General features: G+C 40.2%; 1 protein-coding gene and 1 long non-coding RNA gene across 2 annotated transcripts in view; one reads left to right on the top strand and one right to left on the bottom strand.

Annotated features, from left to right (window-relative positions):
- Positions 1–8,248: 8,248 nt before the first annotated feature.
- Positions 8,249–15,892, bottom strand: part of LOC117063311 — a 47,100-nt gene continuing 39,456 nt past the window's right edge. Inside the window, exon 7 of the long non-coding RNA XR_004428863.1 lies at positions 8,249–10,344. This is a non-coding gene — a long non-coding RNA (uncharacterized LOC117063311). The remainder of the gene's footprint in view (positions 10,345–15,892) is intronic.
- Positions 13,830–14,686, top strand: LOC117063310 (nuclear transport factor 2-like). The gene is given in 2 exon segments (XM_033176999.1): positions 13,830–14,045; positions 14,048–14,686. Coding segments are annotated over 2 exon segments (375 nt in total). The 5' UTR covers positions 13,830–13,915; the 3' UTR covers positions 14,293–14,686.

The raw sequence follows: 15,892 nt of genomic DNA, 5'->3' as shown, positions 1-15,892 counted from the left end.
TTCAAAATTAACCAATATCAGGATAATTCTGAGTGTCACTTGTTTTACTTTAACTCTTTTGTACCACCATGAATACATCCACCCACTTTGCCCCCTCAATGCTGAATGGAGCAGTGGGACACAGAGAGAGGTTGTCAGGACAATCAAACATCTTCCAAATGGGTTGTACCGATAACTGCGGAGGACAGTCATGGGCCCTTTCTTTTCTGAAACCATTCACCTGCCTTTCCTTGCAATGATAATAAATATGCTACATGCTGAGAATGACAAAATCAGTTCTTTACTCAGGGGTTCAGTTGATAGGTGTAAAGCAGGACTTCTCAGCCACAGCACTGCTGGCATCTTGGGCCACATAATTCTTTGCTATGAATCTCTGTCCTGTGGATGTAGGATGTTTAGTAGTATCCCTGGCCTCTACTACTTCTAGATGCCAGAAGCACCCCTTTCCAGCGGTTACAATGACCAAATGTCCCCTGAGGGGCAGAGCCATCTGTTAAGAACCATTGGTCAAAAGGTTAAAGGATCAAGGGAGGGGTTGGATGTCCTGCTACTTCTTTCTTCCTTTGCACTAAACAACAAAGGCTGTTTCCCAAGTGAATTTCTTTTCTTTCCCTTCCTACCTCCCAATCTTCTCTTCCTGAAGTCTCATTTTTATTCCTTTCCTTTCTTGGTATCTTTACTTTCCCTATTTCCCTGGACATACCACTTAACCCTACAAAAATTATCAACCCCCAAATACACTCTCATCTTGTCAATTTTGCAGCCTCCATTTGCACAAGAATATCAAGACTTTTATCCTTTATCCTGTTTCTGCTACCTCTGCTGAGTGGAGGAGTGAGTGCATTTCTCAGTGTTTGTGGACTCGAGGGTGGGATGAGGACACAGGAAGGGATCCAGTCATTTCTCACAACCTCCACTGTTATCGAGCAGGTCAGCACCAGCTTTAGCTCTTGCCTGGATCACTGCCCTAAATGCCTATCAGTCTCCCTGCTTCTACCCTTGCTGCCCACCATCTGTCCTCAGCCCAGAAGCGAGGGTTGACCCTTTCTAAACATAAATCAGATTATGCCACTCCTCCTTTGCCACTGCAAAGGCTTCTTGTTTTACTCAGAATCAAATCCAACATTCTTACAATGGCCGTAAGGCCCTGTATGATCTGGCCCTCACATTTGCCTCTGCAATACCTCAGCTGCTATAGCTGTGCCCTCCTTGCTCGCTCTGCTTCAGTCACACAGAACTGCTTGTGGTTCCTTGACACAGCCTGCATGCTGCTTAGATCCTGTGCCCTGGTTCTTCCCTCTTCCTAGACTACCCTCGCCTCAGACAGCCATCCAAATAGCCACCTCCCTCACCTCCCTCAGGTCTCTGCTCATGGGGCAGATGCCTCATGAATGTCTTGGTGCTGCCCTTGCATTAATGAGTGAGTTCTCACTCTTAGTTTACATGAGAGCGGGTTGTTTGAAAGAATGTGGTACCCCTTCCTCTCTCTCTTGCTTCCCTCTCTGGCCATGTGACATGTCCGTTCCCCCTTCTCCTTCTGCCATGAGTAAATGCTTCCTGAGGCCTCACTGGAAGCTGAGCAGATGCTGGTCCCATGCTTGCACAGCCTGCAGAACCATGAGCCAAATAAACATCTTTTCTTTATAAATTACCCAGTCTCAAGTATTCCTTTATAGCAACGTAAAATGGACTAACACCCTGGGTATTGTGCAAAATGCACCAGAGAATGGAGGGGGCAAATTTCACCTGAGCATCAGTTTTAACTGATTAAGAAGGCTCATTTAAATGGCATCATAGAAATAAAAAACAGACTTGGGTCCTACGGAAAATTAGTCACAAAGACGGTTCTACTTCATATTTCTTTTTCAAACAGACACTTTTTTTTGTGGCATCAAAGGTCCTTCTTAATCTGGCTACTCTATTACTGCAGTCTCCTCTCTCATGACATTCTACCACAAAACCTATATTCCTGCTGTAGTGCTTTTTCAGGTCATGCCACAGGATAGAAATTGAATGTCATGTATTGAAATCTATTGCCCGATGTGCTGCTATTTGGAAGCATCCTAATGTGATGACTTTAGGAGGTTATTAGGTCATGAGGGCTCCTCACAGGATTAGTAGCCTTAAACAAGAGATCCCAGAGAGCTCCCTATTTCTTCTGCATTGTGAAGACCCAGTGAAAAAAAGACCATCTATGAAACAGAAAGTGGACTCTCACTACTGAAACTGTTGGCGGCTTGATCTGGGACTTCCCAGTTTCTAGAACTATGATAAATAAATTTCTGCTGTTTATAAGCCACCCAATCTGTGGCTTTTTTTTATGGAAACCCAAATGGACCATGCTTTATTTCACTTCTGAATCTCTATTCATAACATCCTTTTGGACAGAAATTCCTATTGCCCTTTCTTCTCTAACTCTGCTTGGGGAATGTCTGCTTGTTCTGGAACCCAACCTTCAGATAATCTATGACGGCTTTTCTAAAACATTTTCACTCTTCAGGCCTCAAGGAGAATTTACCACTCTCTCTGTATTAATTTGCTAGGGCTGCCATAACAAAGTACCACAGACTGGGGGGTGGCTTATATAACAGAAATGGATTGTCTCACAATTCTGGAGGCTTGAGCTCGAAAATCAAGGTGTCAGCAAGGTCGGTTCTGAGGGATGTAAAAGAATAATTTGATTCGAGGTTCTCTCTTTGGTTTGCAAATGGTCTTCTTCCTATGTCTCTTCACATCACCTCTCTCTGTGTGTCTATGTCCAAATTTCTCCTGGTTATGAGGACACCAGTCCTATTAGGTTAGGGCCCACCCCAGTAACTTCATTTTAACTCTAAAAGATTATCTCTACAAATATCTTATCTCCAAATAAGGTCACATTCTGTGGTACTGGGGGTTAGGACTTCAACTCAGGAATTTTTGGGGAAATAATTCCACCCATACCACCCTATTTTATTTATTTTCCTCTATTTATGCTGTAATAATTTTTTGAACCAGTGTATTTGTTCCTGAATAACATCTTCCACTAGTGGGAACCATATTTGATTTTTCTTTATTCCTGACCCAGTGTAATTCATAGCACAAGAGGCTGATTGCTAAACTCAATCAGTTGGTTTTCTTTGTTTTGTTTTTCATTTTTGAGGCAGAGTCTGATTCTCTGTCACCCAGGCTGGAATGCAGTGGCACCATCTCGACTCACTGCAACCTCCATCTCCCGGGTTCAAGTGATTCCCGTGCCTCAGCCTCCTGAGTAGGTGGGACTATAGGTGCACGTCATTATGTCCAGCTATTTTTTGTATTTTGAGTAGAGACAGATTTTCACCATGTTGACCAGGCTCGTCATGAACTCCTGACCTCAAGTGATCCACCTACCTCAGCCTCCCAAAGTGCTGGGATTACAGGCATGAGCCACCACACCTAGCCTCAATTGGTTGTTTCTCTGATTGAATGATCAACCAACAAAGATCCAAAATGATGGTAGTCAACCTTCCCCATTTAATGTTTAAGAGGGATGATGGAAGTACATGTGTGGAATTCTACATTTACCTTTTATATAGGTCCATCTTCCCCATTAGACTATGATTTCTTTGAGGACAGAACCAGGTTTTATTCTTGATATGCTAGATAGAAATCATTAATTAATATCTTATCTGCTGTCTACCATACTCTTCCTTTTAAACAAAAGCTACATTTTGTAGTGGAAGGCAACATGTCTCAGACTCCCCTGCAGATAAATGAGGCTATGGGATGGCATTTTGGCCAATAAGAAGTAGATGGAAATGTGGATAGGACTTCCAGGAAAAGAGGGGAGGGCCCAGCTGGCATGTTTTCTTGCCCTTTGTCATTTCCCATTTTCCTATCTGGAGTGCAGAGGCAGTGTTCAGAAGTGAAGTGACCAGTCTGTAACAGGTAAATAGAATACAGTAGAAATGGCTAAGCAGAAGGATAGAAAATATCTTTACTTCAACCTCATTCTTGAAAGATGGTTTCCTAGCATAAGATTCTAAGTTGACATTTATATCCTCTCAGCATGAAGAAATTGTTGCTGTCATTATTGCTGTTGAGAAGTTAGCCACCACTCTAATTGCCTTTTCTTTGCAGGTGGATGTGTCTTCTACTTGCTGTTTTTAAAAATCATTTTCTCCCTTTCTTTTGGTGCTTTGCTTCACTGTAATAAGTTTAAGTATGAATTTATCTTGTTTATCAGATTTGTGACTCACTGGCCTTCTTGAACATGAGGATTGGAGTCTTTTGACAACTAAAAGCAATTATCAGTCATTCTCTCTCCAAATATTGCCTTTTTTTTTTTTTTTTTTTTTGAGACGGAGTCTTGCTCTGCCGCCCAGGCTGGAGTGCAGTGGCCGGCTCTCAGCTCACTGCAAGCTCCGCCTCCCGGGTTCATGCCATTCTCCTGTCTCAGCCTCCCGAGTAGCTGGGACTACAGGCGCCCGCCTCGTCGCCCGGCTAGTTTTTTGTATTTTTTAGTAGAGACGGGGTTTCACCGTATTAGCCAGGATGGTCTCGATCTCCTGACCTCGTGATCCGCCCGTCTCGGCCTCCCAAAGTGCTGGGATTACAGGCTTAAGCCACCGCGCCCGGCCTAAATATTGCCTTTTTCTCATTATCTGAATTATATCTCTCTAAAACTTTCACTAATATATGTCAAATATTCTTACTATCCTCCATCTCTCTTTACTCTCTTTCATACTTTCTATCTTTTGATGTCTCTGGACTGTATTCTGTATAGTTTCTTTAGCTACATCTCCCAATTGACTAATTCTCTCTCTAGCTACATCTGTCTTATCTGCTGTTTACATTGCCTTATTAATTTCAAGTTGTATATTTATTACTTCTAGAACTTCTTATTGTTGATATTCTTCCTTTTATTTCTCAAAACATTAAATATATTTTACCTTTAGTATCTGATAATTCCAGTATATGAAGTCTTTGTGAGTTTGATTCTTCTGTTTATTTTTTCTACTGGTTTTTACTTATGGCTTCTTTGTTCTTTATATGCTTTGTGAGTTTTGACTGTAGACTGCTTATTTTTCTTACAACATTTTCAGTGGGACTTCTTTGAGGCCTGACTTGAAATTCCTCTAAGAGTATTTGGATTTGTTTGGCTTACATAATATGATGGAAGACACCACTAATGTGGGGCCACTTTATATTCTTAATGTTTTTTTGAAACACAAAGACATTGTGAATTAGACAGCAAATCCACCATGAAGTCAGGTTTAATGGTTTGAATTCTCAGGAGAGATTCCCCTCATCCCCTAGGCAGCACCCAGGTAGAGCCAGGCAAATTTCTTTGTTATCCCTTCTAATGGTGGTTTTACTTCTTGTTTACTATTACCCTTTGGATACCAGCTTTATGTTGGGTGTTCTCTATTAGCTTCATTTCCTTATATGGACCTTAAGTTTCACTTCCTGATTCCTCTGATTTCACTAGACTAGCTCAACTTTTCCAGAGTTCAGCAGAAAATCTCCAAAAGAAAGACAACTTTGGCAATCTCTTGCTCCATGGGGTCTCTGCTTTCACTTTAGTTTTGACCTCTGTGGATTCCTTCCTTATGCACCAGGTATTAGATTATTTCTTCTCCAGCATTATGGTTGTTTCAGTTACCACATCATTCAAGGCTATCTATAAGCCATACCACAAGACACAGAAACAAAAATTGTTTGTTTACATTGGTGAAAAATTTGCAAATCATCTGCATATTTACCCATAAAAAATTTATAGTACATATACATGTATGAGCTGTACATATAAAATGTCATGAAATCATGAAAAGGAATATGGTCGATGTACAGGTACTCACATAAAAATATGTTTAACATATACTTTTAAATGCAAAGAGCTAGTTGCACAACAATATACATAACATTACTCTGTTTATGGCTTATGTTTTAGAAAATGAGAAACGTATGTTCTTTTGCAAAGACACATTTTTATTTAAATGCACAGAAAAAGATCCAGATGCTTACATACTAAATGTAAAGGAATTTTATGTATACCTTTTTTTAACTTTTTAAAATGAAAATGTATTCCTGTACTACTCGAGTTTATTTAAAAATAAACACAAGTTTAAGAGATTATAAGTTATAAGGCATGTGAAGCACTTAGTACAGTGCCTGACACATCATAAGACCTTAAAAAATTTTTGCTTGTATTGTTATTAACATTTAAAAGAAAGAATTATTGATACATAGTGAAGTATAGTATGATATGATGGTGGATTGTGCTGCTCTACTAATCAGTAGCAGACCTCAGATTGGAAATTTCATTTTTTTTTTTTTTTTTTTTGAGACAGAGGTTAGCTCTTGTTGCCCAGGCTCGAGTGCAATGGCATGATCTCGGCTCACTGCAGCCTCCACCTCCTGGGTTCAAGCACTTCTCCTGCCTCAGCCTCCCTAGTAGCTGGGACTACAGGCATACACCACCATGCCTGGTTAATTTTTATATTTTTAGTAGAGATGGGGTTTCTCCATGTTGGTCAGGCTGGTCTTGAACTCCAGACCTCAGGTGATCTGCCTGCCTCGGCCTCCCAAAGTGCTGGAATTACAGGCATGAGCCACCGCGCCTGGCCTGGAAACTTCATCTCTTTTTTTTTTTTTTTTGAGACGGAGTCTGGCTCTGTCGCCCAGGCTGGAGTGCAGTGGTGCGATCTTGGCTCACTACAAGCTCCGCCTCCCAGGTTCACGTGAAACTTCATCTTTTGATTAAAAATACCTATTTCCAAACTATAATTTATAGATCACTTGTTTCACTCGCCACTTTCATATGTTAATGGGTATTATTAAAAAAAAAAAAAATCCAGGATCAAATGTATTTTTAAATGCTGGGTTACACAAGTATAATAGTTTTTTGTTTGTTTTGGTTTTTAACAGTCAGAGTTATAAAATTCTAATATACATTACGAGTCTCCAAGAGGGAGATCTTGTATAAAACACTCCTCAGCTTATTGAAACCTAGACTCCTTTCTTTCAAGCATCCCCAGGGACTTCTCTTCCATGAAACACCCTTTTGGAAACACTTCACTAGACCATAATACTTATAACAGATACCACAATATCCATTTACTGAGTCTGAATAAATTGTGAGTTTTTGTAGCCAAGTTGTCATGATGTTTAATGGATAGTGCACTCTCTTTTGTCCTTTAATTCGTCTAGAACAGATTCCAAGTATAAACAATGACTTGTTTTGTAACTGAAGGCAAGAGACCTTCCCTGTCGAGACGTTCCCTGTCCATGTCTCAGTATACGAAACAGTTCTTTGGATTAGCATTGATTAATGGATGGAAAATATGATGCATCTAGAGCTGTTTCTTGGCATCAGATAACCTAAAGCCAAACAACAGGGCAGGCATGAAAAATAAGAGGAGACAAAAACAAGGCCCCTGATGTCCTTGTTCCTGCTGACTGTTACTACACAATTAAGATCCCTGCTGATTGGGAAAAAAAATACACTACCATCTGTAATTGGATGAAAAAAATATTTTTTGCACATGTTTGGACTGTATAAAGGAAAACTCAATGAAGTCAGAAGATATCAAAACAAAACATGCAATTTGTTAGCTGTAAGCTATATAAATAAGCTATGTAAATAATGAATGAATGCATACATAATGCTAAGTATCTCCTTCCTCCACTTTTTACATCTGCTAATGGTAACATGTTTGCAGAGAGCTGTTATCTTGGCATTCTTCATCCTTTTGAAAATACACCATTCACACTTGTTAATTTGTTCTTACAGCATCAGTTAACCAAAGGGCAGGCATGGAGAAGAAGAGATTGTTACTGGTGGTAGGTATATGAGTTACTGGTGGCAAATCCATATGGGTCTGCAGCAACCTCAGTTTTTTTCTCCTCGGAAGAAAGAATTTGACTGAGGGGCATAAAGCAGAAAAAGAGATCAAGGCAACTTTCAGAGCAGGAGTGGAAGTTTATTAACAAGGCTTTAGGGGTGGGTGTGGTGGCTCACGCCTGTAATCTCAGCACTTTGGGAGGCCGAGTCAGGTGGATCACAAGGACAGGAGTTTGAGACCAGCCTGGCCAACATGGTGAAACACTGTCTCTGCTAAAAATACAAAAATTAACCAGACGTGGTGGCAGTCCCCTGTAATCCCAGTTACTCGGGAGGCTGAGGCAGGAGAATCGCTTAAACCCGGGAGGCAGAGGTTGCAATGAGCTGAGATTGAGTCCCTGCACTCTGGCCTAGGCAAAAGAGTGAAACTCTTGTCAACACACACACACACACACACACACACACACAAGCAACAAACAAACAAACAAAAACCAGGCTGTAGAACAGGAAAGAAAGGAAAGAACACTTGGAAGAATGTGAAGTGGGTGACGTGAAGAACAAGACTTAGTTTATTCCAGATCGTGGGTGAAGAGCAAGTGTGGTGTTTAACCATGATCCTAGGACTTTATAGGCTGCCATCTTGCACCCCTTTCCCATGATTCTTCTCTTGGGGTGAGCTGCCCACACGTGTAGTACCCTCCTTACCCTTGGGAAGTGAGCAGTCATAGTGTGTTTAGGAAGTTGTATGCACGTCCATCTCAGGCTTTCTTCCCTTTTCCAGTGGAGTGCCCCCAGAAGGTCATATTCTACTATTTTCTCTTAATGCGTATGCCCAGGAAGTTGCTTCTCCCTGACATCGGCATTCAATTAACACTTTAATGTTAACAGCTGTGGATCACCTGAAGCTTGTCTCTCCCTGGCTCTGGCCACATTTTTTAGAGAGGCAGTATGATAATTGTTGAACCATCACCTGACATCCTAGTGGGTGGCGGAGAAAAGCCCTCTCCACCCTCACTCGTGTCTGTCTAACTACCTGTAACAAGAAGATAAAATGAGACCCCCGATGTCCTTGTTTCTGCAGTCTATTAGCATCTTCAGACAGAACCATCCCTAGGCACACGCATTTTTACTATGAATGGCATATTAGGAATACAGAGAGAGTACAACCTGAAGATGTAGAATGGGGACTTGTGACTTCAATAGAAAAGAATTGCTTCCATTTTTAACATTGGAGATTAGGATAGTTTTGCTTCTGTAGTATGTGCAACTGGGCTTAACTTAGATCATTCCAGACTGTGGGGGAGAAGGAGGTCTTGACTTCCAAGAACTGTCTGAAGAACAGAGAACTCTCCCTGGAACATGATTTGTTAAAAGCCTTCTAGAAGGAAAAGACCTCTCTGGTGACATCAAAGGGCTTCCTCATTCTAATCCATAAAGAAGTTCAGTTGAAGTGAATAGAAGTTCCTCCAAGGCCTGAGATTGTAACATTACTTTTTTCCTCAATTACGTAGAAAGCAAAAAGTGATCATTTGGATTCTTTAATTTTTTAAGCACAAAAGTACTAAGTACAGTGTTTCCTGACCCTTGCCTCTGAGTTGCTTAATGAGGGGAGGGCACTGGTGAGAAGGAGGTATATAGATTACTGTCTGTGACCAGGAAGTTCTCCATTCTCATAAGGTTGAATTTGATCATTCTATTAATAATAAGTGCTAAAGTCTGGACTACGTCTTCTATTGTCCTATATTTGTTAAAATTGTTCATCTGTGCTCTCTTGCTACTCATGAAAATGACAGTGAAAAATAGCTATCCATTAACACAAAAGCAAAATGTGATGCAGTAATGATGCTTGAAGCTTCCTGCAATGTTAGAGTTTTTAGAAATCATTAATAATAAATTACCAGCAATGCAATGGGCAGCTGATAACTCCTTTCTTTGGTAGGTAGAACTCTCCATTATAAAATAGTAATACACTAAGTCATATGCCATAGCCTTCAGCAATTTTCTTAAAGTTATTTTACATTAAGACCAGTGTTGCCAACACTGAATTCATTTTACAGATAAGAAAACTGAGGCTATTTTACTCAATGATAATGTCAGAATGACTCGGAATATTGTAATTGAAATCACTAGCTTAGTTCCAGATTTAAATTAAGGCCTCTCTCATATTTGTAAATGTGACAGGCACCAGTAGAGATCATTGGTTAATGAGTGGAGGGTGGAGTGGAGATAGGGTTTCATTAATCACAAACTGTAGGCCATATTTCTCAATGTGTGGTTTGGGGCCATATGGGGAGTAAGAAAACATACTCTTGGAGGAAAGGAAACAAACATAAAGCTTGCAAACAGGATGGCAAAACACTCTTGAGTCAAAGACCCTTGTTTATCAGCTCAAGGGCTCAATACTCAGTTATCAGTGTGTAGCAGGGTCCAAGGCATTCAGCAAGTCCAAACATACTCTGAGATGCTTCTCTCTTCTCATTTCCCTTAGTTCCATTCAGCAATTATCCAAGAACCTGACGGCTTCCTCTTTATGATAGAGTCTGCATGAATACAAAAGTGAAATAAAAATGGCCATCCAATTCCCAGAGCCCACATCCAATTCCCAGAGCCCATAAAGAGGGACTTCATGAAGGATAGTTCTGTCCGGTGCTATCATCCAACAGTTTATCTTTGTAATATGTGAAATCAGTCTGTTAGATAAAGATTAGCTCACACACTCAGTTCTTTTTTCTGAAGAAGAACTCATAGGAAGATGAATTCTGAAATACAAATTGTGTGACTTTTGGCAGGACACTTCCCTCTGTGCCTTTGTTTCCTTATAGATAATGGGAGGTGGAAGGATTAAAATAAGTCAGGATCCTAAATCACTGGCCCACCAGAGAGCGGTGGCTTAAACACGGTAGTTTAAGTTCCTCCCTGCTTCAAAATTTTATGGTGCTTTTATGTTGAGCAGCATTGATATTAAGCAGTCATGGTTCATTGTTCCACCCAGTTCTAGGCTAGATATATATAGCCTGATACTTTATAGACTCCTAAGGGATGATCCTCAAACACATCAGAAATACAGAAAACCATAGAAATAACAAGTTTCTGAACATCTACCACTGCTTGTGAAATAGTTGTAAATCATTTGTCTCCAACTATACTATTTGTATAGTTATAAAATTCAGGACTCCATTCCAAGTGAGGAAGCAGATCTTCTCTTCAGTTCTGCAACTGTTGAAACTTTAGGTAGACTCAATAATAATGGCTTAGGGCAAAACCTTAAAATTCAAGCTCTTTTAAGGAAGAACACATAATTTTAACCACATAAACAATCTTACAGTCCTCATTCAAATCAGATACCATAACACATTTCTTATCAGACCTTAATGAATAGAAATTCAATTTCTTATAACTTAAATTCTGAAAGAATTAAGTGACATGAGCCAGAAGAAGGAAAAATGAATTGAACAAAAAGAGCCTGATACATCCTCATAAGGTTATTGGTAAATATTTCAAAAAATAGAGAAATAATCATGAATACATGTCTTTTTTTTCTGGATATAAATAGACTTCACTTCAGGCTGCCGTCTTCATTGTGTTCGTTCTCTCTCTCTCTCTTTCTCTCTCTCTCTCTCTTTCTTTCTTTCTTTCTAGATGGAGTCTCGCTGTGCTGCCCAGGCTGGAGTGCAGTGGTGCAATCTCAGCTTGCTGCAACCTCCACCTCCCAGATTCAAGCGATTCTCCTGCCCCAGCCTCCCAAGTAGCTGGGATTACAGGCATGTGCCACCATGCCCAGCTAATTTTTGTATTTTTAGTAGAGACGAGCCTTCACCATGTTGGTCAGGCTGGTCTCGAACTCCTGACCTCATGATCCACTTGCCTCAGCCTCCCAAAGTGCTGGGATTACAGGTGTGAGCCACCGTATCGGGCCAACTGTGTTCTTTCTCATGGAAAGAATTTCAAAATGACCTGCCAACAGGGTCCCAACCAGCCTGGAACAAAAGAAATGGCATCACCCACCCTGGTGTTCTAACAAGAAATTGCTTTGGAAGAGTTGATTGGCCTTTCTTTTCATAGGACACCTGATTCATATCCTTGACAGAATTAATTTTCAATGAAGGGAGAGCTAGTTAGTAATTCATTGAAATGGCCCTGTGCATTGAGAGCCAATCCTCCTAAACTTGAACATCCTTGTCTGGCATCTTCCAGGAAAACAATCTTGCCTCCTTGAATGGCTTTTAACACCTAGAGCCAGGAAAATTCCCTGACACATTTAGACTCTGACTGAGGTCAATGTTCAGCACCCCACCAGCACTCCTAGGGATAGTGACACATTTTCCACCTTCTCTCTTGTTTCCATTACTCCCTGGGAAGGTTCAAATTAGGCAAGCATCAATATTTTGATGCAGTGACATGACAAATATCCACGGTCAAGGCTTGCAATTGCATTTTTGAAATGTCAGACAGAAGGGAGTAAAACAAGCAAATAAAACCAACGAAAAACACCACAAAGAGAAAATATATTAAGTGCCTTGAGAGAGGTCCTATAGAACAATCTCTTATAGAAAAAAAAAAAAAAAAAGCCTCAATATCAACATGCCTAAAACAGAATTTATTATTTTCCCTTTAAAACCCAATCTGTATTTCTTAGAGAATGGCATCACTGTTAAACCCACTTGTACAACCAAAGAACTAAAAAGACATCCTTGATGACTCCCTTGCCCTCAGCCAGCATGTAGAATTCTTCACCAATGCCTGTTGATTTTACCCCTTAAATATCTCTTGACTCTGACTCCTCTCCATCTCCACTGTCATCACCATCATCCTTCATCTCTAGTTACTGGTTGTGTTAGGTCATTCTTGCACTGCTATAAAAAAGTATCTGAAACTGGGTAATTCATTTTAAAAAGTTTAATTGGCTCACAGTTCTGCAGGCTCTACAAGAAACACAGCAGCATCTGCTTCTGGGGAGGCCTCAGGAACCATCCAATCATGGCAGAAGGGAAAGGGGGAGCAGGCACATCAAATGGTGAGAACAGGAGCAAGAGAGAGGTACGGGGGAGGTGACATACAACTTTAAATGACCAGATCTCACAAAAACTCACTATTACAAAGACAGTACCAAGCCATGGGGGATCTGCCCCGTGATCCATCTGCCCCCATGATCTCCCACCAGGCCCCCACCTCCAGCATTGGGGATTACAGTTCAACATGAGATTTGGGTGGGGACAAATATCCAAACTATTATCACTGGTGAAAACTGCTGGATTGTCTAGCCTCCTCTGTTAACTCTGACCTTCTACAATTTATTCTTATGCCACAGCTAGAATAATCTTTTTCAAACATAAATCCAATAGTAATATTGCTTTCTGGATAAAGTCCAAGATCTGTACATGGCTGACAAAATTCTGAATCTTCTGGCCTGACCCACCTCTTCAGGTTGACTTTGAGCTACTTCTCTTCATACACTGTGATACGCTGTGCTTTAGTCACTTGGACCTCCTTTCAGTTCTTCAAACTCAGGTTTCCTCCCAACCATAGCATCTTTTAAGATGCCATGATGCCCAATGTCTAATGCTCTTTGGTTCACATTTCTTCCTCCATTCACCTAATTAGCCATTATTCATCTTTCAGAGCTGAGATCAAGTGTCCCTCTCTCAGAAAGGCCTTTCTTGATTCCCTCAGTCCAGCCATGTTCATTGTTATAAAACTGTCTTTCTTTCCTTCAGAGCAAACTGCTAACGTGCAATTTTACATTCATTCATCCTTTAATTCATTGTAAGTTCAATATAGGTGGAGATCATGTCTGACTTTCTTTATCATTGTTTGTTTATTCTACCAGTTTCAGTGAGAAATATGTTTAAAAGCTTCCATTGGGATTGTGAATTTTCCTGCTTCTGCTTTAATTCTATCTTTTTTATACATTCTGAAGCTACACAATAAAACACACAAATTAAGACTATTTTATCAGCCTAGTGGATTGACACTTTTACAGAGGGTCTTCTTGACTTGCAATTTACTTTGTTTAATATTAGTATAACTCAGACCTCACTGGGTTGCCACCGCCGCCGCTGCCGCCATCGTGCCAGCCCCTCGGGTCTCCGTGAGGCCGGGTGACGCTCCAGAATGGGAGACAAGCCAATTTGGGAGCAGATTGGATCCAACTTCATTCAACATTACTACCAGTTATTTGATAATGATAGAACCCAACTAGGCGCAATTTACATTGATGCGTCATGCCTTATGTGGGAAGGACAACAGGGAAAGCTGCCATTGTGGAGAAGTTGTCTAGCCTTCCGTTCCAGAAAATCCAGCACAGCATCATCGCACAGGACCACCAGCCCACTCCAGATAGCTGCATCATCAGCATGGTGGTGGGCCAGCTTAAGGCGGATGAAGACCCCATCATGGGGTTCCACCAGATGTTCCTATTAAAGAACATCAACGATGCTTGGGTTTGCACCAATGACATGTTCAGGCTCGCCCTGCACAACTTCGGCTGACCTTGTCTCAACTAGGCACTCACGCTGTTTCCTCCTCCCTCCTCTGCCCAATACTATTCCCACTCCTCCAGATGCTCCAAATATCATGCACAAATGAGCAGGGCCACGGCGGGAGTGGGCACAGTGCGCTGCTGCCACCGAGGTGTTGTGCATGATGTTTGGACGCTAGACTAGTTGCATCTGATGGGAGAAATTTGTGTTGTACCAGCGCATGCCTTGGAAAGACTTAAGTAATGCAAAAGGTTGTCCTTTTTTTTTTTTAATATACTGACAAGTTGCTCTAGTAACCCAAAGAAGTGAAGGAGAAAGCAGCTGTCTCACCGCCCAGACATGGATTTGTTCAGATGTTTCAATGCCTCATGATACAATAAAACCACAAAAATTTTCTTAACAACAACAACAACAAAATATTAGTATAACTATGGCAGCTTTCTTTTAGTTAGGGTTTGTATGGTGTATCTCTCTCCATTATTTCACTTTTTTTCCTGTATCTTGTATTCAAGATGCTTCTCTTGTAAGCATTGCGTTATTGGGTCTTGTTATGTTTTAATACAGCCTGACAATATAAATGTTAAGAATTATTTACATTTAATATAATTGCTGAAACCCTTGGGGTTTTTTATGTTATTTTTTCCAATTTGTTTCATCTGTTCTACATTTTTTTCTTTACTTTCTTTGGAGTTAACCAAATTTGCTTTACTACTCCATTTTTTTCACATCTTAGCAGTTATAAATAATCTTTTGACATTCTTTCAAAGGTTATGTTAGAGATTCAACATGCATCCTGCATTGGTTAATGTATAATACAAATTTGTACTTTTATCAATTTCTGTACAATTGAAGCATATTTGAACATTTTGACTTTATCTTCTTTCTGCCTTTTAGGCTAACATTCTCATGTATTTTAAATCTACACATTAAAAATTTAAAACCTTTATAAGGACATTATTAGTATTGGCTTACATAGTCAATATTTATTTAGATTTACTTACATATTTATCTTTATTTTACTATTCATTCTTTGCTACAATTTTTTCCTGTCATTTAGCATCACTTTTCTTCTGCCTGAAAAACTCCCTTGTGTTTATTTCCTTTACAGCAGGCATTAGTGACAAATTCTTCCAGAAAATACAGTGTTCAAGGCTGTGGGTCCAGCCAAAATTTTACTGGAAACACAGAGAAGAGAGGACTTCTTGAGCTATATTCTGTGGCTATGAGATTAATGAAATCCAGACTTCAGGAAATTCTATAGGTGAAACATCCCTAGATTTTCAACAGATAAAGTGTGAGGAGAAGAAAGGATTAGAAGGAGGTACAGTGGATTAAAAGAGATTTACATATCAAACATTTCTTAATGGGCAAGTCTAGACTATATTGTCTAGGGATGCATATGAGGGTAATAAAGCTATAAACACAAGAGAGATTACAATAAAAGTGTAAAGGTTGCTTCTAGGGAAGGTGGTGCATTGTGATCAGGCTAGCACACAAGGAACGTTTCCAAGTGGCTGGAAAAGTTCATTTCTTTATGGCTATTACAAAAGTTTCTGCCTTAAAATAATTTATTAAGCTACACATTTGTTTTGAGTGGTTTCTGTCTTTG

Source organism: Trachypithecus francoisi, unplaced genomic scaffold (assembly GCF_009764315.1).
Source record: "Trachypithecus francoisi isolate TF-2019V2 unplaced genomic scaffold, Tfra_2.0 Lachesis_group18, whole genome shotgun sequence".
Taxonomy (NCBI): domain Eukaryota; kingdom Metazoa; phylum Chordata; class Mammalia; order Primates; family Cercopithecidae; genus Trachypithecus; species Trachypithecus francoisi.
The sequence above is the reverse complement of the archived record's forward strand: the minus strand, read 5'-3'. Positions and strand labels throughout refer to the sequence as shown.